Source organism: Ictidomys tridecemlineatus, chromosome 2 (genome assembly GCF_052094955.1).
Source record: "Ictidomys tridecemlineatus isolate mIctTri1 chromosome 2, mIctTri1.hap1, whole genome shotgun sequence".
In the NCBI taxonomy this organism is placed as follows: domain Eukaryota; kingdom Metazoa; phylum Chordata; class Mammalia; order Rodentia; family Sciuridae; genus Ictidomys; species Ictidomys tridecemlineatus.
The window spans coordinates 199,319,883-199,345,171 of record NC_135478.1 but is presented as its reverse complement, the minus strand read 5'-3'; the positions used below and the strand labels follow the sequence as shown (position 1 = coordinate 199,345,171).

Sequence of the window (25,289 nt, the reverse complement as noted above, 5' to 3'; positions counted from 1 at the left end):
GCTCTAGAATTTAAATCAGAAATACCTTCAAATTACTAGGAAACCACAAGTTTGTTTTGAGCAAAGAAATAAAAAGGAAAGGGTACTAGGTATCAGAAGGCTAAATGAGACACACTGAGAGGTGATAAGCTATAAAGAAGAACCCTTGTCAATAACAGAACAGAAGAATGAAAGAACCCTTGAAGCATAAGCTGACTAGATAATAGGGGGAAGAAAGTGAGTTATAACTAGTCATAGGGTTTCTAGCCTCAGAGCATGGGGTTTGTCATTAACAGAAAAGAAGAAAAGAGACTTCACGGGGTAAATATGGTTAATTCTTAAAAAAACAACAACAACAAAAAAAAACATTGGAGGTCATGAGCTCAGGAGATAGGCCAGGGCAGGAAGGTAGATTTGGGTGTCCCCATCATAAAAGAAGGGGCAGTCAAGTATCTTTTTGCAGTGAGATTGAGAACAATGCAGATCAAGAAAAGGCCTCAGGATTTAGCCGTAGATAATTTATTACCTTTGGAAATGAAAGCTATATGTGCTTACTTGCAGGCCACAGTGGCAGAGTTGAGTAGTTATAACAGGAGACTGTCATAACCAAAGCCTAAAGCCAACCCACTCAGTTTGGGGTCTCAGACTTCTAAAGAAGTATTAGAGAAATTTCTAAAAGCCTAATGGAAGTCTTAATAAATAAGTTTTTAAAATGTTACATTTATCTTTTCCTGAAACTAGGCAATCCAGTATTGGTTTGTATATGGATTAGAAGTTCTCATGTGCATTAAAGGTGGATTTGATTAATTTAACCCTACCTCTTCAGTGTTCCTTGGAACACACTTTGGCAAATGTGTCAGATAGTGATGTTTGGTTGCCTAGCAGTAGGTTCTGTGACGGCCAGAATCAGGCTTTTAGTCCTAAGATGTCCAAATAACTGTAACACTAATAGGTAAAGAGCATTTCTATGTACATTTTCTCAGCTGGCCCTCTCTTCACTTATTAAAATACCTCCCAGCTACCTGTAATTCAGAAAATAATTAGGCAGTATTCTTTTAATTTTGCACAGTCCTAGCCTTTCAGAGTTGCTTTAGGATTAATCTGGAAGAATTCATCACTTTATTTTCTTCAGCTTCTATTAAGAAAATTGAAATCCTGCTTTTTTAAATGTCCATTAGCAAAAGCACCTTAGAAGGCATTTGTGCCATGTCTGTGGATATTTTTTTATGTGTGTGTATGTCACATTGGTGGCTATTTAATTCAGTTACTCAAAGAGTAATGATGCAAATATCCATAATAAATATTTTAAGCTAGAAGTGGATTTTGACACGACATATTTCTAACTCTTGTATTTCATTATGTACATTTTCAAGGCATTGATTATTGTAATCTGAGTACCATTAACTAAAAATATGAAATGCTCATTGCTAAAAATCCTTGGAGTATTTGTCAGTGTCCTGTGCTGCTTAAGAGCTTTGAAGCTAGACTCCTAAATGAGAACTGTGTGTGCACTTCATATTTTTTAAGGATACATGTTGTTGTCTATTTAAAATTTCTCCTGAAGTGTACGAAACTCGTAAACAAAATTAACCTTCAAGGTTAATTGAACACTATCTTAAGAGGCCTGTTCTATCTATGCTTCATGCCAGAAAGTTCCTAAAATTCAAGAATTTAAAAGTTAGAGACAGAAACCAACAGGCAATTAGAAAGGAATGGTATCACACACAAAAACAGGTGGAATAGTGCCACAGTTGACATGGAACACCATTTGCAGGCCTCTCTTCTGATTGATTTTTGGCATCCTTTGGAGTGTCCCCAACCCCCAGCAGCTGCTGTCCCTTTAGAGTGCCCATGTAACTCAAAGAGGTAAAGATCAGGCAGCTCCAAGCACTGAAATTTGGGTGTCTTCCACATCATGAGAGGCCAGCCAAGTTGTGTTCCAACCCAACTATTAAGAAGGACCTTTCAAAGATATCTTTTATAGCTGCTCCTGTCTAAGAGTCTTCCCTGTGTTCTACCTCACCTGTCCAAGGCCGTGAGCAAGTGAAAACTTTACCTTTACTATCACTGTAAGTCTCTTAGACTCTCAGGTGATATTTTCTTCTGAGCTTTGAGGACACAGAGAAAGTGGGTTGAGTTTCTTCAGAGGCTACAAAACCAAAGGCTAGGTATGGAAAACAGAGCCCAGGCATTCAAACCAAGAGTTGGAGCCAGAGAAAGGACAAAAGGAAGATCTGCTTTGAAGCAGAGGACAGTGTGATAGTGGTTTTTGGTTTTTGTTTGTTTGTTTGCTTCTCTCATTCATTCCAGTGGGATTGACACTAATACTTTTAGTGGTGAGTATTGGGCCTCTGTCCAACAGGACCTCTCCTGCTTAAGTGACTGTTTTTCAACATGGCACATGCCAGTGTCTTTTGTAAAGGGCATCCATTATCTTCTTCCACAGTTAGGAATTTAGGCAAATTTCTTAGATTCAGATATGCACTGATTTTTGATCCATGGCTTTAAAAAATAATAACTTATCCTTTTCATATATGTCTATATCCTAGATGATGCCAAATGTCCCAAATCACTAAGGGCATCCAGTTCATTGGTGAAACAAGGAGGAAAAATTAGGCGGAAGTTTGTGGATCTGGGGTAAGCACTTCATGATGTAAAAAGCAAGCCCTCTGTAAAAGGAGTATTAAAGAGGAAATTTCCACTCCCCCTTTCTGACTGTATGCTGTCATTATAGGGCACCTTTGCGAAGAAATTCCAACAAAGGAAAAAAATGGAAAGAAAAAGAAAAAGAAGTCAATAGGTTTTCTGCAGGTAGCAGGTATGAGTGGTTGATTAAGAACATGTATTTATTTCTATACCTGAATTTTCTGGCTCCCTCTTCAATTGCTAACCAAAATCAACAGTCAGCATCTCTGAGCCTAAGTGATATTCCTAGAGTTAAGATGAAAGAAAAATTGTACAATCAGTTTATATTTGTCTTACTTTAAATATAGCTTACATTTGGCCTTGGGCATATCCATTGGTCCGTAACTAAAGAATTATGTTCACATGAAGAGTTTCAATAAATGTTTTTCTAAATGCAGTATAAATATATCTATGTAATTCTGTAGATCTATTTCAGATTCTTTGCCTAGCTGCCCACAATGCTAGTGCCTTCTTTTTGTTAACTCTGAAAGAGTAACTTTGCCCTTAATTACCTTGTTGGGATCAGGACTGTAAACATGCTTGTAAGAGCAGCCACCATTTCTTTCTAGACTTGGGTATTTAATTGATTTGTAGGTACTGTCCACTGTCCTTACTTTTCAATAAAAGCTTTCCTATAGAAGTAAGTATTGAACAGCATGCCATCAAATTTTATCAATTTTATTCTAAGATTACATGATTTTAAGTTTAGGTTTATATAAGAGTAAAGCATCAAGCTCTGAAATCCAATTGCCTGGTTTGAATTGAAGCTCATAAACCTTTTAAACCTTGAACAAATTACTTAGCCCTTCTTACCTCTGTTTTCTCATGTAAAATGAGGGTAATGGTACCTACATATAAGGTATAAGGATTAAATGAGTTTTCATGTACAGCAATTAAAATGATACTTGGCACACAGTAGGTATTCAAAAATAATTGTAATGATAATAGTTTGCTGCTATTATTATTATTTGCAAGTTACAAAGTAGTTTTACATTTACTATTTCATTTGATCCTTATAATGAGATTGGGAGGATAGATGATAGTGCCATGATTTATTGATAAAGATCTGCACCTTCATAAAATTAAATTGGTTTGCTCAGGGTTATGTAGCAGGCTTTTAATGCAAACCTGGGGCTGTGCTTCCTGTCTAGATGTCTTTCCAACCCACCATGCCATTTCCAGTTAGTGATGCATCTATTGATGCTTAAATGTCTCTGCAAATTTGGGGAATCATCTCAGTGTTATAGACATGAAAGAAACAGACAAAATGCTCAAAGTAAAAGATACAAAATCATTTATCCACTTCATAGTTTGTATCTGCTATGTCCTTTTCTTTCTTTCCCTCTCTTTTCTAATACCCTCCCCACCACCATACCTTTTCTTGATAAGAGAATGTTCAGACTCCTTGGAATTAGAACAAAATGGGTGGTGGGTGAAGAAAAAATTTCCCAAACTAATTACTTTGTTTGGCTGGTTTTCCTTTATGCTGTACAATGGAGAAAGGGTAGAACACCTTTATTACATTGAGGACAACAAATCTCAGGAAAAATAAAGTAAATCTGAGGTAATGTGCAACTCAAAGGCAGTTTTTAACTTTGTGAGGCTTTGGAGTAAGAAATTGCAAAGAGTTTACTTTGTGCTTAAAAACTAAGAACAACAACAAAATACTCAGGGAAAAATAACAAGGCCATTTAAAGAAGATAGAGGGAGATGCACAAAACCCAATGGAAGAGAAAATCCCATGCTTCTGGAATGACTGTCCTTCCATTAGTCCCTGGGCATCGTAGGCTGTCACTACCTCATCCCTTTGAGACTCCAACCAAGAGAGAGGTGTGAACCCAACAGGCTGTGTGGGAGCAGTGTTTGGATTTCAGGTGAAAATTAAGCAGATCTTGATGGTGTTGGTGAGTGCTTGCTGTACCATAAGCAAAGCCACAGACAGTCTTATTGGGGATGTAAATCAAGTCAAGATGGCACCTGGCACTTTTCCAGGAGGAGTGGTTTGTGAAGCAACACCAGGGAGCCATTAAGATGATGAGGATTCCTTATTGGCTGACTGCTGTATCTAGATGATGTTAATTAAGTTAAGCTGTGTGTAATTAGTTAAGTATATATACCTCTGCTGTCCTACAGAGAGGCAGCTTCTGCTACCTTGGGTGCCTGATACTTTGAGTTCTCTATCAGTTCCCGCTGAGTTCACTTGCAATAAAGTAGTTCCCGCTTCAACCTTCAAGTTGCTTGTCACCTCCAGTTACTCAAAGTAGCGGGCACCCAAGGTAGCAGGAGCTGCCTCTTGCCAGACAGCAGAGGTACATATACTTAACTAATTACACACAGCTTAACCTAATTAACATCATCTAGATACAGCAGTCAGCCAATAAGGAATCCTCATCATCTTAATGGCTCGATGGCGTTGCTTCACAAACCACTCCTCCTGGAAAAGTGCCAGATGCCATCTTGACTTGATTTGCATCCCCACCATCTTGAGTGGGTGGTCCCTGGTCACCACAGCTAGAACAGCTCTTGAACCTGCAGCAGGCTGCTGCTTCTACTGCCTGGCCACTGGTATCCTTGTAAAACATTAATTCTGGATTCTCCCTACTTCTGTAGTCACAAATAATTCCTCACATACCACTGCTACAAAAGAGTTTTCAATTAGAATCATAATTTTATAATTATTTATACTAGAATTTTGCCAGTATGGAAAGGAGTTCATGTTATTGAAATAGGATGAGAATAGAAAAAAATTTTTTCTGTTTCAAAAAAAAATTATTTTTGCACAATGGGAGTAATTGGGTAACACTAATCAAATCTAATGACAGCCTCTGTTCTCCTAATATGGAATGATAATGGGCCCAGAACTTAAGAAAATGTATTCCAGGAAGAACAGAATCCCTGCCCAGTAGGAGCTTAATGCAGTGAGTTGGCTTCACAGGTCCCATGCAGGTAGGTGGGCATAAGTATAATCAGCTACAGGGTCACACTGCAATTACAGAAAAGAGTCTGGAACAGACTCCTCACCCTGTACCACTTTCTCAGATAAAGGAGGGAGATTCACAGATTGGTTTAGTAATCTTATCTTTTAGGCTTTTCATCCAATTCTTACTAGGTTTTTAAAATCTGTTGAGGTCATCAGCCACTTATAACCTGTGGCTGTTTGATTTTTAAGAAGGATAGACATTTGCTAAATTTGGTTTTGATTTTAGATTTTTCCTCCCTTAGAGTACAGTTTACACTGTTGTGTTCCTTGTGGAAAGATAATGATTCAGATACATGACCAGCATGAGACAGATTGAGAAAATAGATGAGAATAATATTCATAATAAATAAACCCAACAAACAAATATGATTTGGTTCTATAACTTTTTAAATAAGTGCTCCATGAATATTCCAATTTAAACGGGAAGCATAGAAGCTACCAAAAGTAGGAAGCATTTAGTCATCAGAATATTCATCCCTTAAAGGACACACCTGAGGGTCAAATAAAATCCTGTCCTCAACTCCAGAACAGGTGACCACTGTTACCAGTGAAGTATCTCCTTGGAGATCCGTGGAGAAGCTCTGTGAGCGAAGGTGTGTGTCTCTGAGCGAGATTACATGCCTCTGTGGAAGTGAATTTTCATTCACTTTGAGTGTGTGAAAAGTGGAAAACACACTGAACTGAAATCTAAGATGGTAGTCCTGACTTTTCCAAGAGTAAGTCACCTTGGTTTCCTAAGAAAAAATTAATGGGTTGGGATAAAAGTGCATGGCCCCTGCTCCCTTGTCTACCTTTATATGCTTTGTCCAGTAAGGTCACCTCTGGTCAGATATAGCTCCTGAGTTATCTGTGCTGAGATGTACTATGGGAAGAAATGCATGCTGTATTCAGACAGTATGAAAAAAAGAATGTGAAATATCTTATTAATTTTGTAATATTGATTATGTGTTGATAGAACATTGTGCATTGGGATTAGATAAAATGTATTAGTATTAAAATTAATTTACCTCTTTTTTCATGTATCTACTAGAAAATACACATGAGATTCATATTTGTATTGAATAGTGTTGATCTATGTGATTCTATAAAAAATCCTCCTTTGATTTCTAACTCATTACATAGCTGGTCTATAAATTATCACATATTCATGTGTTTATTCTTTTATTTATTTACAGTCTACTCCTTTGTTCCAAAAATAATTTGTTTATATACAAAAGTACATGGTCTGTAGAACATAGTTTTTAAAAAAATAAATAGGAAAAATAAAGTAAAAAGTAAAGTTGGTACTTACCTACATCAACTTCAACAATACCTTCATAGTAAGTTTCGTAGTGGCCTTTCAGTGAGAGCCAAGAGCATAATAGTAAATGGTCAAGAACTTGAGTTCAAATCTTGGCTGTGCTGTTTACTTTAGACAAGTTATTTAACCTCTCTGTACCCTAGCTACCTTATTTGTAAGATGAAGAAACCCTCACACGTACACACACACATCATGCAGCCCTCTTTGAGTGTTGGGAAGATTGAAAGGATCACATTTAAGCACACTTTAAGTCCTTAATAAACATAAATGGCTATCATTATCATTTATACTTGAAGGAAGTTTGCTGGGAGGGATTTAAAAGTATTCTCAATCCATATTTTGCTGGCAGTCTTGTTCATCCAAGAAAGACTTTTGTCATCTTTGAAGAATGAGTGGGCTACAGGGATTATACTTCAGGCAATCCTTCAAGATGATTTTTCTCTCAGAGGTTTTAGATAAATCAAGGCATGAGAGTGAATTTTAGATTATACGCTATGACAAGTACCTGGAGGGCAGCTCTACCCTGTGGCTGAGTAAGGCAGGGCCCCACTTACCAGTCATTGGGCTGGGTGGAAACACACCTTTTAACAAAGTTGGGGATTAAGATGCATACATGTGTCCGAATAGAAAAGCGCCTCACTTTTGCCTGTGCCTGGCCAGCAAAAGCACTTGCTTTCATGTGATCTTTGGGTAATGTCAGCTCAGCCCTATTGAGGAGATTTATTCAGCCTAGAGTTGGCCCACTTTTAGCTACACTTAATATTCAGTTTTCATTTTAAGAACTTTAAATGCCTGAAATCTAACAGATTGACATACCCAACAAGCAAACACATTTACATGTTTACAAAAACTCTCAAAAATATAAGGCTAGAATTATAACTTTTTGACTCTAAATATCCCATTACTCTTATCAGTGTGGTTAACTAATTTCATATGTTAAAAACAAATATAAAATGAGTTTTAGAACATTAAAGTGATCTTTAATGAGTTTAAAAATCTTAGGACAGAAGGCTTGTGGTATAGCTCAGTGGTAGAGTACATGATTAGCATGCCTCAGCACCAAAAATCACAATAAAATAAAATTTTAAGACAGAATCAATAGTCAAATTTCTCTTGCAGATTTCTAATGGCACAAATTTGCTTAAATGCCTAAGCAATATATTTATTAGTCCTAAAGTTAACATTTATGTTTTGAGAGTATGGTTTTATTTACATGATTCTTTTACTATTTCATTTTAAACCTTCCCAGTTGGTTGGGGTTGGTGGTGATTAGGGAATATTTTCATCATCTCAAATGAGTTGAACACTCTACAGTGTCCCTTCAGAGACAGACTGCTGGTTCTTCATAGATTTAGACAAGAACTCAGGTCTGGGAGAAATATATGTCCAGGACAATTGGCCCTGAGCTATTATTACCCCTAAGAACTGGCTTTACAACTGTCTCCTGAGTGGATGTTGGAAACTTACAGAAGCACTTCATCTGATTTAGAAAAATGAAATCTGTAGCTCTTCCTCTGGTTGCAATCATCTTTCTTTAATTAATTTCCTTCACAGTCTGCTTGAATTCTGTGTTCCTTTAATAATTCTTTTGTTTTGTAAACTCTAATGATATATTGGGGGTGAGGGGGTACAAAGGATTTAACCCAGAGGTGCTTTACTCCTGAGCCACATCCCCAGCACCTTTATTATTTTTTTTAAATGATACAATATGGGTTTTGTTGTTGTTTGACACAATACATTGATTGATTAATTGATTGGTTTTTATATAGTGCTGAGGATTGAACCCAGTGCTTCTCACAGGCTAGGCAAGCACTCTACCACTGAGTTACAACCCCAGCCCCACTGTGGGATTCTTAACTGAGCAATTTAATTTGGGGATGCCAGCCCCAGGATAAATTGTTTTCAAAATTGTATAGATGAGTTAATTTCTCTATGTTTTTTAGCTATAAACCATTTAAATGCCAGTGAGTGCTACACCCCATGTGACACCTTTGGATTGGGAAGACTGAATATGAAGCCATTGTTTCTTCTGGTTCCTAACAATAAAATAATCAGTGGTATAGCAGTGACTTGTGGATCTGTTTCCAAAAATGATCATAAGCCATTAATATACAGCTTAAAGAAAAGCATAGGGAAGTACAGAACACATTTTTGTTTTGATCCTATCGAAATTATTTTTAAATTCATCAGGAATTCATTTCTACCAATCTTGATTTTTTTTTTAGGGGTAGTGGGAGAAAGAAAAAAAGAAGAAGAAAGTGTTAAAAAAGGAAAGAAGGGTAGAAGCAAAAAAGGAAGGAAAGACAGATTTTGTATTAGTAATAATTAGGAAGATTTTCTCAACAAGGTGAAACAGATGGAGTGGTCAAAATAAAATCTGCTACCAAATCTTTTCTGCTCCTTTATAGGCCCAGTAGTTCAATTTATCCAGGAAGAAACTGGTATTCATTCTCAAAAGTATATGTTGGTAGACTGATAGGTTTCTAGTTTTAAAGTAATATAGTGTTTCTTTTTTTATTTTATTTTTTGGTACTGGGGATCAAGCTAAGGGCACTTTACCACTGAGCTACATTCCCAGTCCTGTTTATTTTTTATTTTAAGATAGGATCTCACTAAGTTGCTGAGGGTCTTGCTGAATTGCTCAAGTTGACCTGGAACTTGCAGTTCTCCTGCCTCAGCCTTCTGCATTGCTGAAATTACAGCATACGCCAACAAACCCAGCTATGTTTCTTTTTTTAAAATGAGAATTCCATTTCTGTAGGTCCAACCAAATGGAAGCATGCCTCTGTTCAGTTCATCTGGGTGCCAGGAAGCACACAATGCTCCATTGGTCATGGAGTTTTAAAGTCACAGATAAAAAAATGAGGGAGTTAGGAGACAGCCTCACAGCCAGGCCTCATGTAAAACACTCTTCAGAGTATCCCAAATATGGTGGCATGCAGTTATGGAGACAGTGGTTAACTCCTTGGAAGTGGTCTTTCAACCATTTCTACTTGCTTGTCTTCTATTACCTTGGTGTATGAAGTGACATAAGAAAGCTTCTGGGTATCAGCAGAGGCTGGGGTTTCATGACCTTGCTCACCACAGGGTATAAGAACAACATGGCCACAGGACCTGTCTTAATTGCTGGATATTACAAGTCCACATGGGATTATTCATCTTAAATATTTTCCTGTTAGAGATAATTTTATGAAAGTGTTTACTTAGATGTAGCCTTCAGATTTTTTTTCTTCCTAATGTTGTCCTGCCAGGATCTGTACTATCAAAAGTCCTTTTCAAATAAAGCGAAAGAATAACACTTCAGGAACAATATTCTTATTTCTTGCCTATTTTTTTTAAAAGGAAGTGGTGGTGGCCTAAATGCATTGTTACAAAGACATTCACTTGGAAGTAGGATGAGATTATCATGCTGCTGTTAATTATGGCCTCTTTATAAACTTTAAATTATAGCCATTTATTTAAGCACTACCAAAATTTATTGGATAACAGAAAGTTATCTAGCTATGGTGTTCAGCCTCTTTTTAAAATTCCCTTGATTCAGAAACTGATAGCCAGAAGTGATTATGATCTTAAGGTCCAGTTTTCCTCAGATATGCCCAATTACAAGAGTGGGACTGCAAGAGGACATATTTTTAGATATGTATACAGAGTATTTTTAACATTTTTAATGGAATGTGGGATCTACGCTAAAAGACAATCTTAGATGTTAAATTATGACCGGATAGATAGAACTGCAGAGAGATTTACCTCCCCAGAAGTATGTGGTGACATCTTAGGAGATGAGGGAGCAGGAGGAATGAGATGATGGAGCTCCATACAGGCACTGCCAGGGCTGTAAAATTGGAGTCACTTGCCTTATCTTCAACTTAGAATCAAATATTTACATTCCAAAAACTAAGAACCCAAGGTCCTTCCCAAATTGAATTCAAGGATATTAAGATGTAAGATTCCCCCCACCTCTCTCAGAAGGGTTGGGAGACAGTTCTCCCTTTCTTCTGTAACCTAGATTTAGAAGTTCCCCAACTACAGTGAAGACCAAGGTTGGAATGGCATCTAATTTTCATGGTGTCACGTGGAAGGGGGAAATTCCAGCATCGGGAACCAGTACAACCATTTTCTATCAGAAAAAATAAAATGCTTTTCTCCCTCTTCACAAATAATTATATTTGCATTCTGGATAGTATGAATAAAGTATTAAAAACTTTGAATCAGATCAAACTGGTTAAAATACAGAATCCAGGTTGACTCCTCTGCTGTCCTCCTCCAGTACTAATTCATTGTCTGGGTGCCCAAGATCTGAATGGAAACAGCTGCACCAGATGGTTCTTATCAGACTTGTCCATGGCCAACGGATTAAAAAATGCTTCTTACAGACCAGTCTGCCTCTGCTCGCATGCTTCTTGAGTTCACTCCTGTGTCTTATGACATAAGTATTTAGATTTAAGGATACTTTTTTTTTAAGTTTAGACTTGAGGATGAATTTGATGTTTGATACATCTCTATTGATATTTATCTATTATCCTTGAAGACTTCCTACTCCCATTTTTAAATATTCTATTTAAAACATCAGATCTTTTGAAATCTTTAATATGACCAACAATTTTGCTCACCCAACTGCTGATCTCAATGTTTTCCCAAAACCACATTGACTTCTCCATTATCTTTAGTTGTCATTCTTCTAATCACTTTATATTTGTATACTGCATTCCAATTTATAAAATGGTGTTTCAGTTATTGTCCCATTTGATTCTCACAGTATTTGGAAATAGCTAGAATTTTTAGGAGTTAAGCTATTTATGTCAATTTGAAATATATTTCAAAGTTTGTTTGAAATGAGATGTGAAAAGACTAAAATTCAGAATACATCTGAGACAGAAAGTTATCTAGCTATGGTGTTCAGCCTCTTTTAATTGAAGGAATCTGTTGTGATATTAACAGCTATCAGATAATAGACATTCCATGAAATAACACTTGGACATATTGAGGCAGACTCTCTTCCATGACGCATGTAAACTATTGTCTGTTCCTACTTTGGTTCCTGATAATTATTTTTCTCTTAACCAAAAGATAAATATAAATATGAAAGTAACTGCATTAAGGGTACTGTTTTCATACTGTGTTCCTTGAATGCCTTTAAATCCTTTAAATGTTAAAAAATAAACAGAAAATTTAATATTTTGATAGTTTTCAAAGCACTTTCACATATGCTTATTAATTCTTAACAACCACATATGAGAGACATAAAAATACACCTTTCATAGATGAGCAAATGGAGACCAAAAGAATGCCCAAGGCCACATACTCAGGAGGTGCAAGGCCTTGGACCTCCAAGGGGGGTACGAGGACATCAAGTCTTGTCTTGATCCTTTGAAGAAACACCAAGATGATGAAAAGCCAGTAGTGCTCAAAGTATCACAAGCCCTGAAGTGTTCAAATTATTTAAATGTATCATTTTCTAAAATGTTAGATTCTTGAGAACACAAGTCCTGAGCAAGGCCAGAAGGGTGCTATTTGAGAGCTGCTGTGAGGCACTGATGTACCTACCAGGTAAAGGAGCTGCTGTGATGGCCGGCCCAAGAGCAGTGCCTTCAGGCCCGCCTCCTGGTCTTAGTTCATCCTCATGCACTTAGAGATTCATTTCAAAAAATTCATTTCAAAAAAATAGCAGTGCAAGAGCTTTGATTATTGTCATAGACTCCACTTAGATGCAAAAAAAGTAACTATTAAGGTTAGTGTTACAGCACAAAATTTTACTCTGCTGAGTAGAACAGTTTCTCAAGCAGTTACTACTGAAGCTATTGAGAGTCCTTTCAAAATTTGCTTCAGGAAGCCTTTTGCCTTTCTTTGTCTAACATCCATTCTTTTCACAAAACAGGATCTTCAGAGGCAGGCTGGAAAACTGGAAAGCCAAGCCGCCCTCCGCAGCTCAGGCCTCCACCCGCTCCCCTTGCATGCCTTTCTCCTGGTTTAATGAAAGCCGGAAAGGATCCTATTCCTTCAGGAACCTGCCTTCACCTACAAGTCCCCTTCAGCCTCCTCCTGAGACTCTAATTTCAGATAAAACGGGGTCTAAGGTAGAAAACACATGGATTGAAAAAGCAAACAAGAAAAACCCAAACCCCTTCTTCTGTTCAGTCTTTGGAAGGCGTCCTCAACCTGTGTGTGCTCTGGATCCGAGGAACCGTGTGGTAACACAGCCACAAGCAACGTGTGGTGTTTCTTGTGTGAGGAAGAGAAAGCCTCACTTAACCATCACCTGCTTTAACACTGTTCCATTCTAGAGTGTACATTTCTCTTTGGTTTGCCTGTCTTTTCACGTACTGCTATTTAATCTGAGTTTGACAGTTAAGCCATGCTGGGAAAAGATACATTCAAATCATGAAACAGTATGATAGATCTGTTTACTGAGTAATCTAAATTACATTATAAAACTATTTTGCTATGCTCTTCAAGATTTACTGGAAAACCGATAAATTCGGGACTGAATATGTGTTTGATACATCTGAGTGAAACTCCTTAAAACAAACCAGTGCTGACTTGGCACCATACTTCTTCCTCCTTTTCATATCAAATTTCCATGCTGAACAGCTGTTGTAATTTTGTCACCAGAGTTCTTTAACTTTCACAGAATTAGGAATTATATGCATGGGTGTGATTTGTTTTTAAATGCATGATGGTTATTTCCAGCATGACACTGCAAACCTTATCTAACATTTTATTGAAACACGTATATATATGGTGGCTAACTTTCACATGTCATTTGGTCTCCTTTTTTCTATGTTCACCTTTCTTTCTCAAACAGATACGTGTAATTAATGTTACTTGAATTTAATTCTTTCCTTGAGGTTAACAGCTCAAAGGGTTTTGACTGGGGCCTGAGTTTGTGTCTCCATTGACAATACCAGATGGTGACGTTCTGTGTTAAAACACCCTGCTGCTTAAATGTTCTACTGACCGAGCTCCATGTGCTCTGATTTAAACTTCTTTTCTGAAGTTTTAGCAAATCTTGGAATTAGTTTGGCACTCAGTATCCTAGCCTCTGATGTAGTGTTTATTCTGGATAATCAACTTAACCCAATACAAGGGAACCTAATGGAAAACTAACAGTCTAAGTTCTAATGAAGTAGAACATGAAACTAGATGGTTGTTGGCCAAGTTGCACAGAGTTCCTGGGAATCGGGCCATTCTGCTCGCATTAGCAAAAGTTTTGACATCTGGGCCTTTTACTATTGAATCTGAGGCATTTAAACGTTGTTTGAGTAATTCTACCATCATCATGTACTGAGGAAGTCTCCAGATTTGGTTTAAAATGTTTTCATGAATGCAGCTAGGTAGCCATTGTTAAGTTTCATTATAATATTCTCTGAACATGTTAATGATGTTCCAGGGAAGTCTTGTTTACATATTCTACCTCCCCAGCCCCAGCTGATTTCCAGCCCCATGTGTCTGTTCTGTGCCCAGCCTCTTTGGTTGTCTGCTGGTGCCATGAGAGTTTCATTCCAGCATGGAACATGCAGAGTGTTGTCAGACTGTGTCCTCCCCCAGAACTTATCATCTTGAAGGGTACCTCCAGGAGAGAATCTGCCACTTCTCACAGTATTTATCACAGACAGCCGCATGTACTCCTTCCCAGGGGTGCTCCAGCTACCTTCCTGATAGGAATCACCATCTGTTCCTAATAACTCAGCCTCTCCACACCATCTTGTATTTTTACTTACACTGTTACTCATCACGATTAGGGTCAAAGAAGATAGGCTTATTAATATTACTCCTCTGAGCAGTAGCAGAGGATAATGAATTCTGTACCCTTGGAGAGAGATTGAAGAATCATCTCTCTAAAACACCTCTCCTTTCATCAGATGGAGAAAGCACCAGAATTCTCAATTAGGCACAAAAGACACAGCATTCTCAACCACTGGCCAGTTGAAGGTCATTACCAAACCCAGTATGAGTTTCTTCTGAGATGGCTTATAAAGAACCTCTGAGAACTTGGAAACACACCTGCCTCTGGTTCACTTGTTGTGCCCCTTTAACACTGAGCTTCCTTTGTTTTTCCAGAATTTTACCTTCAACGATGACTTCAGTCCCAGCAGTACCAGTTCTGCAGACCTGAGTGGCTTAGGAGCAGAACCCAAAACACCAGGGCTCTCTCAGTCCTTAGCACTGTCATCAGATGAGGTACTATAGTGACACTATGATCAGACAGTTGTCTCATAAAATATACTGGGAAAATGGTTTTTAGGATAATTTATTGCATAGAAACCAGCAGGATCGTGGCTTTGTATTTATATAAAGTCTTCGTGATTTCTCTCCCTCTCTCTCATCAAGAGAGTACTGTGTTGATTTCAGGGTCACTTGCAGTGGGGAGGCTGGGACCTGGAGAGCAAAAACAGCTCCGCTCCTAGGGGGGGTCACAAATTGTCCATTCCCTTTTTCCCTTGCCTCTACCATGGTCACACCAAAATTCTGCTGTTCCTTCTCATGTGGATCCTGATGGAATCATTGCAATAGTTCTGACAAGAAAGGAAAATAGGGTGAGAACCACTTACTTAGAAGCAAGGGTCATGGTGAGCATTGCCAAGAATTATTAGGAGATAAATGTTTATAAGAGAGGCAGGAAATTATATTAAGGATTTGGTTCCCCAAAAGGGGTGGAGGTGGGCAGGCAGACACAACATAAGTAAAGACATTTTTCCTCTTATTTAAATATTCATGCTTATTTCTTTCTAACATGATTTTTGTTTTGTAAAACTTCTGTTCCCTGTAAACTTTTCTGCCTGTATTCTTCAAGCCTGGCATGATTTTAAGTTTATTAAAACTGTGTACTGTTGATGTTTTATGTCCTGTTTCTATAACCCTTTTCTTCTTGATTCCTTTGTTGCCCCTCACTCAGAGCCTGGATATGATAGATGACGAGGTGAGCTGTCAGTGGGCTGTGTGGTGCCTTACGTGGTAGTGTTTGAACCTGCTTTTTTATCCTTACGAATTATTTAAATCAAACAATACAAGAACAATTTCCTCCATAGTAGAGAGTTTCCTTGTCTTAAATAACTTTGTTCCCTGCCCTTGTCTATATCTTAGCCAAAAGATGTTCCTGAATCAAGAGGTTCTAATTCCCCCCTCCAAGTCCCTCTATGTATCTCCTATTCCCATTACCTTGACTCCTTTCATTCTTTAACATCTCCTCTGCCTTCATCTCAGCTTACCCCATCCCCTCCTCTGTGTTCCTCATGTGGGTCACCAAGGTGACTCCTGTCTTTCCTCTGAAGCCTTCCATTGCCTTCATCTCCTTTCAGCTTAGCAGTTGTAGGAAGCAATCTGCCCCTTTACACTATGAAAAGCAATATTATACAGAGCCTATATTTTTTTAACAAACCAGTTACTGTTGTGCTCTGCTCCTTACTGTGTAATCTGGGACAAATCATAAAGACTTTCTGAGCCTCAGTTTCCTCGTGTATTGAAAGTAATTGTAGATATTATCTGCCCCACCTTCCTCTCAAGTCTGCTTGCTGCTCAGTGAAATAATAGTTGGAAAGTTTCCCATAAGAAAGCTTGAGGGGTTAATGCTCTCCTCTTCCAAGTGAAAGATACCTCAATATTTTGAATGTGTTTTTATAAAACTTTAATGTCTTATCAGAGGATAAACGCAGAGTGATGAATTGCATGTAGAGATTTATGAAATATTTGTTTTCTACATCTGCTATTTCCAGAGTGTTTTGATATAAAAGCTTGCAACATTAGAGTGTATTTTTTTTCAATATTAAACTTCCTACATTAATAATGTGCTTTATTTGGGGGAATTTTTTTAAATTTCCATAGACCTAAAACCACATAAGTAATAAGCATATTTCTTTTTAACAATATTAGAAACATTATCATTTTGTGGTTTAAAAATAAATGCGGCTCTAGCAGGTTAAGAAATTCCTTTTGATAGCATAATAGGAACCATAGCATTTTGGTCCTTTAACAACACTGCAACATTCCTATCTCAGATCCTTGATGATGGACAGTCTCCCAAACACAGTCAGTATCAGAGTCGGGCCGTTCATGAATGGAGTGTGCAGCAGGTTTCTCACTGGTTAATGAGCCTAAATCTGGAGCAGTATGTCTCTGAATTCAGTGCCCAAAACATCACTGGAGAGCAGCTCCTGCAGTTGGATGGAAATAAACTTAAGGTAAAGAATTATTTGTCTGTGTTAGGTTACAGGTATGATTTGTACTACTTGTAGCACCTAAAATGTTTTCATTAGCCCAGAGCCTTCTGCATATTGGAGAGACAATTTCCCTCAACAGTCAGTAGAAAGGATGATGAATTATTTCTGAGTTGGAAACAAAGTTTCAGAAAGTCCATCATGGGTTCTGAAATGAGTGGTAGGCTGCTCAGGAGTGCTAGGGACCCACTCCATTGCTTCACGTGGCAACACATGGCCCATTTATTAACTCTGCTTACTTCCTATGTAGTATGAGTTTTAATAATGGCCACTGTGGACTTTCATCATATTGAAGTTAAGACCCTGATCCATGAATCTTCCTCTCCTTGTTCATTTCTCCTCCACACTCCCTCTTCCCTACATGACACTCTAAAACTGGGATGATGTTCTCCCCAGAACTTTCTTCCTTAAATATATGCAGGCTGTGTCTTCCCTCCACCTGGATCACACTCTCTTTTTCACTAGGAGTCTGGTCCATCTCAGGGACTGAGGTGGCACCCACTCCTGTGGAAAAGGGACAAAAAAGAGCATACAACCAGCTCCATACACCCTCTGCCCACTGCCCCAGCCCCCTGCTAGGCTGACCAATAGATGAGTAGCTCTTGACAATCTTGAAAAGGTTAGAGATCAATCAATAGCTTGTGAATATGAAGGCCCCCTTGACAAGGCTGTCCCTGTTGGGGAGATGGATGCATCCTGCTGTTGATGCTGAAGGTCATGAAATATTTAAAGTATGCAACCAACTCCCCTTATTCTGAATTCTAGGCTTACCGAGCAACCTCATTACAATCAGGCTTCCCTTGCAGGTCTGCCCACGGGGAAAGAATGGCTGGTTATGCTGATATGAGCATTCTGGCCCCAAAGACATTTTTGGTTTTCCTTGTAAATGACTACACTGGCAGAAAGGAAACCATTTCAGTTTTCTCTGTCCTTCTTGGAGCCCTCTGTGACAGCCGGTGCCCATGTTTACCCTTTGAAATACTTTAGCAATACTTTTGCCTATAAATGTTTATAGCACAAAGGTTGGAGAAGAAGGATTGTATCTTTTTTTCATTTATTCACTCATTAAAAACCAATTGGAAAGCATTTTCTTAATGAGCTTTAGGGTGTACTTTGCAAGAGACTTCATAGAATAAAAGAACAACAAAAAAACACAAACCCCCAATGTACTCAAACTTTGAATAAATAATGTCAACTCTGACCTCTTCTATCCATGTTTCAATTACAAGTTTGAACATATTGTGATGTTATTTCTCATAAGAAGCAGAGCAGCCATCAGTTTTCCCATTCAGTTTGTGCACGTGTTTCCTTTGCAGGCTCTTGGAATGGCATCATCGCAGGATCGAGCTGTGGTTAAAAAAAAACTGAAGGAAATGAAGATGTCTCTAGAGAAGGCTCGGAAGGCCCAAGAGAAAATGGAAAAACAAAGAGAAAAGCTGAGGAGGAAGGAACAAGAGCAGATGCAGAGGAAGTCCAAAAAGTCGGAAAAAATGACATCAACCGCAACAGACGGCCCTGGTGAACAGTAGCACACCCTCCAGAGGGTGAGAATGCTCAAGAGAAGGCTTCCCTCTTCCTGCCCTGTTCTCCTCCAGAAAAAGAAACTGTTGATGGGGTAATGCTGCTGTAGACAGACTGAGGAAGCGTGTGTTGAATGACTGCATTTTCTGCAATAATAAAATGCACTCCTAATTTTAACCCCTGAAAGAACCCCAAACCATCTTTGGTTTGTTAACAAACCAGAGATCTCATTTGGGAGAGACACAAAGTAGTTGTGTTGCTCTCCTGTCCTACTTACCAACATCCTATGTTGTGTTGGGCGTGTTGTGTCACTGGAAAACCAGCATGACCCTGCCACGAGAACAGGACACCCCCCTGGTGTTCATGTAGCACTTGGAATTTTCAGTGTAGGATCCTGAAACTAGGCCCTTGCACGTATTTGTGTGGCAGAGAGCACCCTGCCAATGAGATCTAGGACACATATTTGCTTCTAGGGCTGCAGAGTCCAGTCTGATGTGTGGGAAGAGGTCCCCCTCCGTCCTGGGTCTGGGCAGAGAACAGCACCATTGTGGAAGCATGGGTGTTGTGCCACATAATTTTGTCCTAAGGGAAAGAGCAAGCACACAATCCTGCTTGCTGGGCATCAGAAAAAGTGAAGAGAATCATAGTTATTCGTTAACTATAGAAGAGAATAAAAGCCTTAAGAATGTGGTGTGGGTATACCTTGGGGTTTGAAGGTAACATTTATCCTCCAGATGTTGCTGAACAAAGAAGAAAAAAGTCAAACTTTAATGTAGCCTTGGGATGTTGGGATATGTTGTTTACTTTGCTACCACTGTAGGTTCAGTATTTCAGCAACACTGGCAAACACAACACAGTTCCTTTGTCCCACACACACAACAAATTGAACAGGAAATTGATTTTTAAGGAAACCAACATTTTCAGGTTTCCTCTCCTGGGGAACATTCTGGCTGGTCTTCAGCCTGCCTATGACACAGTCAGGAACTTGTCACATATTTTCTACTCAGAATTTCCCAAGTGGGCTCAGTTAGTGTTTTAACAAACTCACTTTTAAGGAAAATAGAAATATCAGTTAGAGAAAATTTAGATTTGAGTAACATTCAACCAGAGAACCAATTTTTTTGAGCACACAGAACGTTCCTATAAAACAGAGCTGTCAGTTAGTTACATTTTAGAGATATTTTGAATGGTTTTTCTGAGCCATTCTCTACCATACTCCAGAGATTTCCACTTTACAGTTGAAGTTTGTTTAAGGCAGTACATAGGATACACTTTGGTAGTAGAAGAACTTATGCTTATTTTAAAGCCAGTATTAAGGACTTCAGTATTTCACCAAACTTAGTTGAGTGTAGGAGACTAGGGCAGAAAGAGGAGAAGATAAACTAATCGAGAAATTTCCAATGATGAGGGGGTTTTTTTGTATTTTGTTTTGCTTTTTATGCTTATGTATCTTGTTCTCTTTGCTGCTTTGGCTCCAAAAATGAGGTCATCCACTTTCCAATGGACAAGTTTCAAAGTACAACTTGAGGCCAGATAAATTTTAGATAAGTATTTTACCTCTTTTGTGACACTGGGTCTTGCTCTGTCCTCAGCGTTGTCCATGCTGAAGTGTTGTACATGCAGAGCATAGGAGATGGCTCTTGAGTATTACAGTAACAGTGTAAGGGGACTCCTGCCATATAGCCCCACCTAATATTGTTAACATTGTGAGATTTAACTTTTATTATTTTTAATATCCAAGTTCTGAAATTGTCTGAACTAGAAATGTATTGTCTTATTCTTTCCTCAAGGTCTGATTCCTTTTCTGCCACAGTATGGTCTGGTCTGCTAAGCTTCAGTGATTTTGTCACCAGGTACAGATCATACATTCATTCCTCAGAAACACTGATGTATAGTAGCTTTTACAGTTAGGAGAGGCACTGTTAGGTTTTTCTGTCTATCTTCATTTGGGATATGATAATGAAACTGCCATACTCAATACTTATTAATATCTAGAAATGTCTGGTGCTTCCTATTATTAACATCACAAGAAACCAGGAGCAACTATTAACGAACTACAAAATTCAGCAAATCTTTCCTCATACTGCTAGAGGATTAAATTAGTAAAAATCTGGTAATGCTTGTGCTTGCTATTGTAAATTTTTGCCATTTTCGCTTTCTTTGAAGAAAAAGTAACCTGGATCACACTGGAGGTTTCACTGTATTCAAGAGTGGTATGATTATTTTAAGTTATGTTTACACTTCAGTAATATTTGAAAATGAATGTATATATTGAAATGTCTATAAGTCTCTGTCTTTGCCCATAATTTATGATCTATTATATTGTATTTTCTTAAATGTCTTAGAAGTATTGTTCTTTATTATAGCTTTATTTGCATACTTCAGTGTTTAGATCAAAGTCATACTGATAATGTTAAAAATCAAATTCTTGTTCCTCAAATCATTTAATGTATATTATAACCGTTTTGATTTTTTAAGTTTAATTGTAGTAATTTTAGGTCTAAATGCATTGTTTTAATGTTACTACTTAAAACTGCTAAAATTGTAAAAGGAACTTGATTTGATTGCCCAACAATGAAATATAAACTGATTGATACAAGGGTATGAAAACAAAGTGAAGGACCTCAGATCTTGTGAGCATTTTGTTTTACTATTTTTTTTTTTACTATAGTGCATGGTGATTAATTGAGGTTCTGGTGTCTTGCACAATCTTCCTTTAATGCTAGTACTTTTCAGTGTTCATATACTTTAACACAAAATTGTTATTTTATGAACCTTAAAGACTTTGCAGGTTTTTTTTTTTTCCTTATCAGAAAATGAACAAAAAGGGATTATCTGGTTACCGTGTACTATATTTTAGTAAGGGACAGCTCAGTATGACTCTAACTATAGCCAGAAGTGTTTTGGGGTATGGGTGATGTTTTGGAGGGAGGGGGTATAAATAGTGAGCCTAAGCAGTAGGTAACACTATGGGAGCTGGATCAGGATTTCCACTAAAGAACTTTATAACAGATTACTGTGCTTAAGACCATTTCCCTTAAAGTAACTCACAGTTATGGGATACTTCTCTTGTTCTCCATCCCTTCAGTGCCCCCACACACACACACACTCACACACACAATGAATCAGAAGTGTCTTTCTGTATTCAGGTAGGCCAGAAACCTGTCCCCACCTGCCAACATCACACAGCCTCTGTAACCACAGCAGTCAATAATTGCAGTATGATAGGTGCTAATGCCAAATTCAGCTTTCAGTTGGCACAGAGTGGGTACATCCACCTTGTGCTCCTTTGTTGTTGGGAACAAGGTAGCAGGAGGAAAAGTAAGAACCAAATTAGCCCTTCCCACTGCCTGTGCCCCTATAGTCATTTAACCTGAAATCCCCAAATACCTCAGGCCCAACCTAGGAGACCTCCACAGGTCATTTGATCTGGCAACTCACCCCATGTCTTTCCCTGAGGACAAAGAATTCTCACTGAAGTTCTTTGTGTAGCAGGATTAACATGTGCTTATAGTTTACATTGTAAACAACAACAACCAAAAGGTAAATTAAATGTGCATTTTTATAGATGTGCTAATTCATTTATAAGTGTGGAAGATTAGACTAAGCTTCAAGAGGATATTCAGTGTTTAACAATAATGTTCAAGAAGATTCTGGAGGAAGCAGTCCCAACAATTATAAGAGAAACATCTGCACTTTGAGTGTGTCACAGCCCTCTCATTACACTGAGATATTTAAGAATTTTCAAATGCCACTTGTCATTAAAGGTACTCCCAACACAGCTGGAGTAGAGGGGCACTTCATTTTGGTGGACAGTAGTCACAGAGCTTTGTGGCACCCACTTTAATGCAAAGGGTTCATTGTTCTCTGAAGAAAAAAGGAAGACGGAAATGAAAAGCTCAGCTTTCCATCTTTTCTAGTTCGCCTCTTTAACCTGTGCACAGTTATAAAGCTAAGCCATTAAGGATAAAGTCCATCAGTAAAATGTCCATGTCTTCTACCAGAACTCTTCTCATGATGGTAGGACAGGGGAGGGTACATTCTCCAAAGAAAGTAATGTTACGGGAAATTTGAATGTGCTCAGTGATTCACTCCTGAAAACCAGCCTGGGTATGCTAGCAGATTTTGTTTGCATTTGTCTTGAGTATTTAAAGTCTCAGGAAATTTAGTCTTGATCCAAACACTGGGGAAAAATTAACACCAAACAACACATTTTCATAACTTGAAGAAGCAGCGTAGAATAGGCCTGACTGAGAAGCTGGAGAGAAAAGAAAAAACCTAAAGAATAAATTTTCCCCAAGAAGTGAAAACAAGATCTATTTATGGTAGACAGAGGGTCTGACAATAAACTGTGGGTTTATTGAGAGAATGGTTTTAACTTGAGGGTTCACATATGTGAGCAGCATAAACCAAGCACCACTGTAACCTGTCTCCAGATCCTCAGAGTTAGGGAGGAACAAAACAGGATGCTTTCCAATCCTTGGCCCTACCCAACCCCAAAGCACTAGAGATTCAGCAGTATTTATGAGGTAAGGAAAAGAGAACAATAAACTACTCCACAACATGCATGCCACTGTGTAGGTATTCAGAACTACATCTGTGTGAATCTATCTTCCACCATACCCATATATATGCAGCAATTACAAGGCGTAAAAAAATACTGTATGTGGAACTTGGTAATGCCAGTTAGGAGCTATAATCAGAGCCTTATTGCCACTTTTTGCTTATCTATACATTGAATGGCTCATAGATTTAAGAGGGTTTTTATTTTAATGTAGGTATTCCTACTAAATGCACTTACCTTTCTCTGTGTTTATATATTTTGATAAAATTGATTTATTAAATATTTAGTATTCTAGTAAGCTAAAATCTTCTCAAATGTTTGGTTAATGCTTTGGTGTGGAGACTGCACTTTTTTCCTTTTTTCTTTTTCTTTTTTTTTTTTTTTTTTTTGTATTAGAGCTCAGAAGACATTTATGTAGCTTTGGGCATTTTCAACGGCAGACTACAGTTTTCTTGGCTAAAAGTTGCACTGTGTGTTCTTGTGCATTGGCTCACACTTCCAAAATGACATAATCAGTAGCTTTAGTTACTAACTACTGGCTCTCTGATGGCAGTGTTGCCCTCACATGACCATTTATTGACTTCTTGTGCCAAGTAATGGCATTTTGGTCATCTCGTGCTGATAATGGCATTTTGATTGTCACCAAAAATAATGCAGGTGGTTGTGAATATATATTGTTGGAAGGTGTACATGTCTGTTTCTTTCAGCTCTTTTATTCATACATCCAGGTTTTCTATTAAGGATGTGATCAGTCGACTGTTCATGAAAGAACAATTGGCCAGAGATAATTAAAAGTGGGAAGAAGCACTCCAGCTAGATGACACCTCCCAACAACATCAAACTGAGTTAGTACTTGGTGAAATTCCTTACATATATATGCAGATGCTTCCTTCATTATTATTTGATGTCACAACTACTGCTCTTGTATTTTTAATGGTGTTGCAGTCAAACCACTAATACACCTGCTACATATTACAAAACTGGGCAGCTGAAAAATGAAAGATAATAAAGTCTGTTCTCCTGTAAGAATTTGATTCATTTTCATCTTTCTTTATATATCAATAAGAAAAAGTTGTTTGAAAATAATTTTGAGTCCAGCAAGTGTGAGTAGCATGTTACCTGAAACTTTTAATTTGTACATTTTGATGTCTATTCATTTATTTGCATGGAAGAGACAATAGTGCCATGTCTGAATTGTTCTCTTGTGCTTGGTTAATATGTACTGTTTCAAATGACATTCCTTACTCTTTGGTTTTCAGAGGCATTCAAAACAAAATATAACAGTGGTCCTTTGTTTTCTGACCAACCTAAAAATACCTGTGTTAAATTTAATTTGTTAGTGTAAATAAATTTCTTGCCAATGAGTATTATTGTTGTTAAACAACGAATGCAATAAAAAGAAATACTGAGATCGGTCGCATAATTTTTTTCTTCTTCTTCCATTTTCACCTTCGACTAAAACAAGCCTTGACTGGGTAAACCTGTATTAACTGTCAAAACACATCTATCAATCAAGAGCAAAGTGCACATTTTTCATGGAAATGAAACTAAAAATAAGGTTTAACTCTGGTAAAGTGTAAATTGGCAGCTAGAATTACATTTGAAAGCCCAATTATGGAACTGGGCATAAAGTTAAAAGAGTGAAGCCTCCAGTCAAAGCTCCCTCGCCCATCTTCCTGTTCCCCTGTCACGGCTTCACCATCAAGGTTTCTGATACGTCTCAGCCATACAAAGGTCTGTGACAATCCATTAACCAGTCAGCCGCACACAGCAAGGAGCACACTAAGCAGGAATGAGCCTGTCCTACAGTACAGGGTGATTTTAAAGTTTACTTCCAAGACCAAGATTCAGGAAACTGGGCTGTAACAAATGAAGAATATTAAAGTCATTCTTTCTCATGCATATAACCTATGCAGAACTAAACCTTTGGCAATACAAATATTTAGATGTGGGCATCACAGAACAAATGAGAATTAGGCAGTTTTCCTCTTTCTATGAGTGTGTGTTAAACCCCTAACCAAGGGGTGTCCCTTTCTGAACTTGAATCTA

At 38.0% G+C, this 25,289-nt stretch overlaps 1 protein-coding gene across 14 annotated transcripts in view; it reads left to right on the top strand.

The window, feature by feature from the left end:
• Positions 1-24,651, top strand: part of Ppp1r9a (protein phosphatase 1 regulatory subunit 9A) — a 296,248-nt gene extending 271,597 nt beyond the window's left edge. For 4 of the 14 annotated variants that reach the window (XM_078040394.1, XM_040291524.2, XM_078040395.1 and 1 more), the window contains 6 exons: positions 2,529-2,616; positions 2,714-2,797; positions 12,820-13,132; positions 15,003-15,122; positions 16,937-17,119; positions 18,472-24,651. In XM_078040394.1, coding sequence (XP_077896520.1) covers positions 2,529-2,616; positions 2,714-2,797; positions 12,820-13,132; positions 15,003-15,122; positions 16,937-17,119; positions 18,472-18,684 — 1,001 coding nt within the window. In that variant the 3' untranslated portion in view covers positions 18,685-24,651. Of the gene's footprint in view, positions 1-2,528; positions 2,617-2,713; positions 2,798-12,819; positions 13,133-15,002; positions 15,123-15,837; positions 15,862-16,936; positions 17,120-18,471 lie in introns of all 14 variants that reach the window. The other 10 variants (XM_078040401.1, XM_078040396.1, XM_078040398.1 and 7 more) reach the window with 5 other exon arrangements.
• Positions 24,652-25,289: the final 638 nt, after the last annotated feature.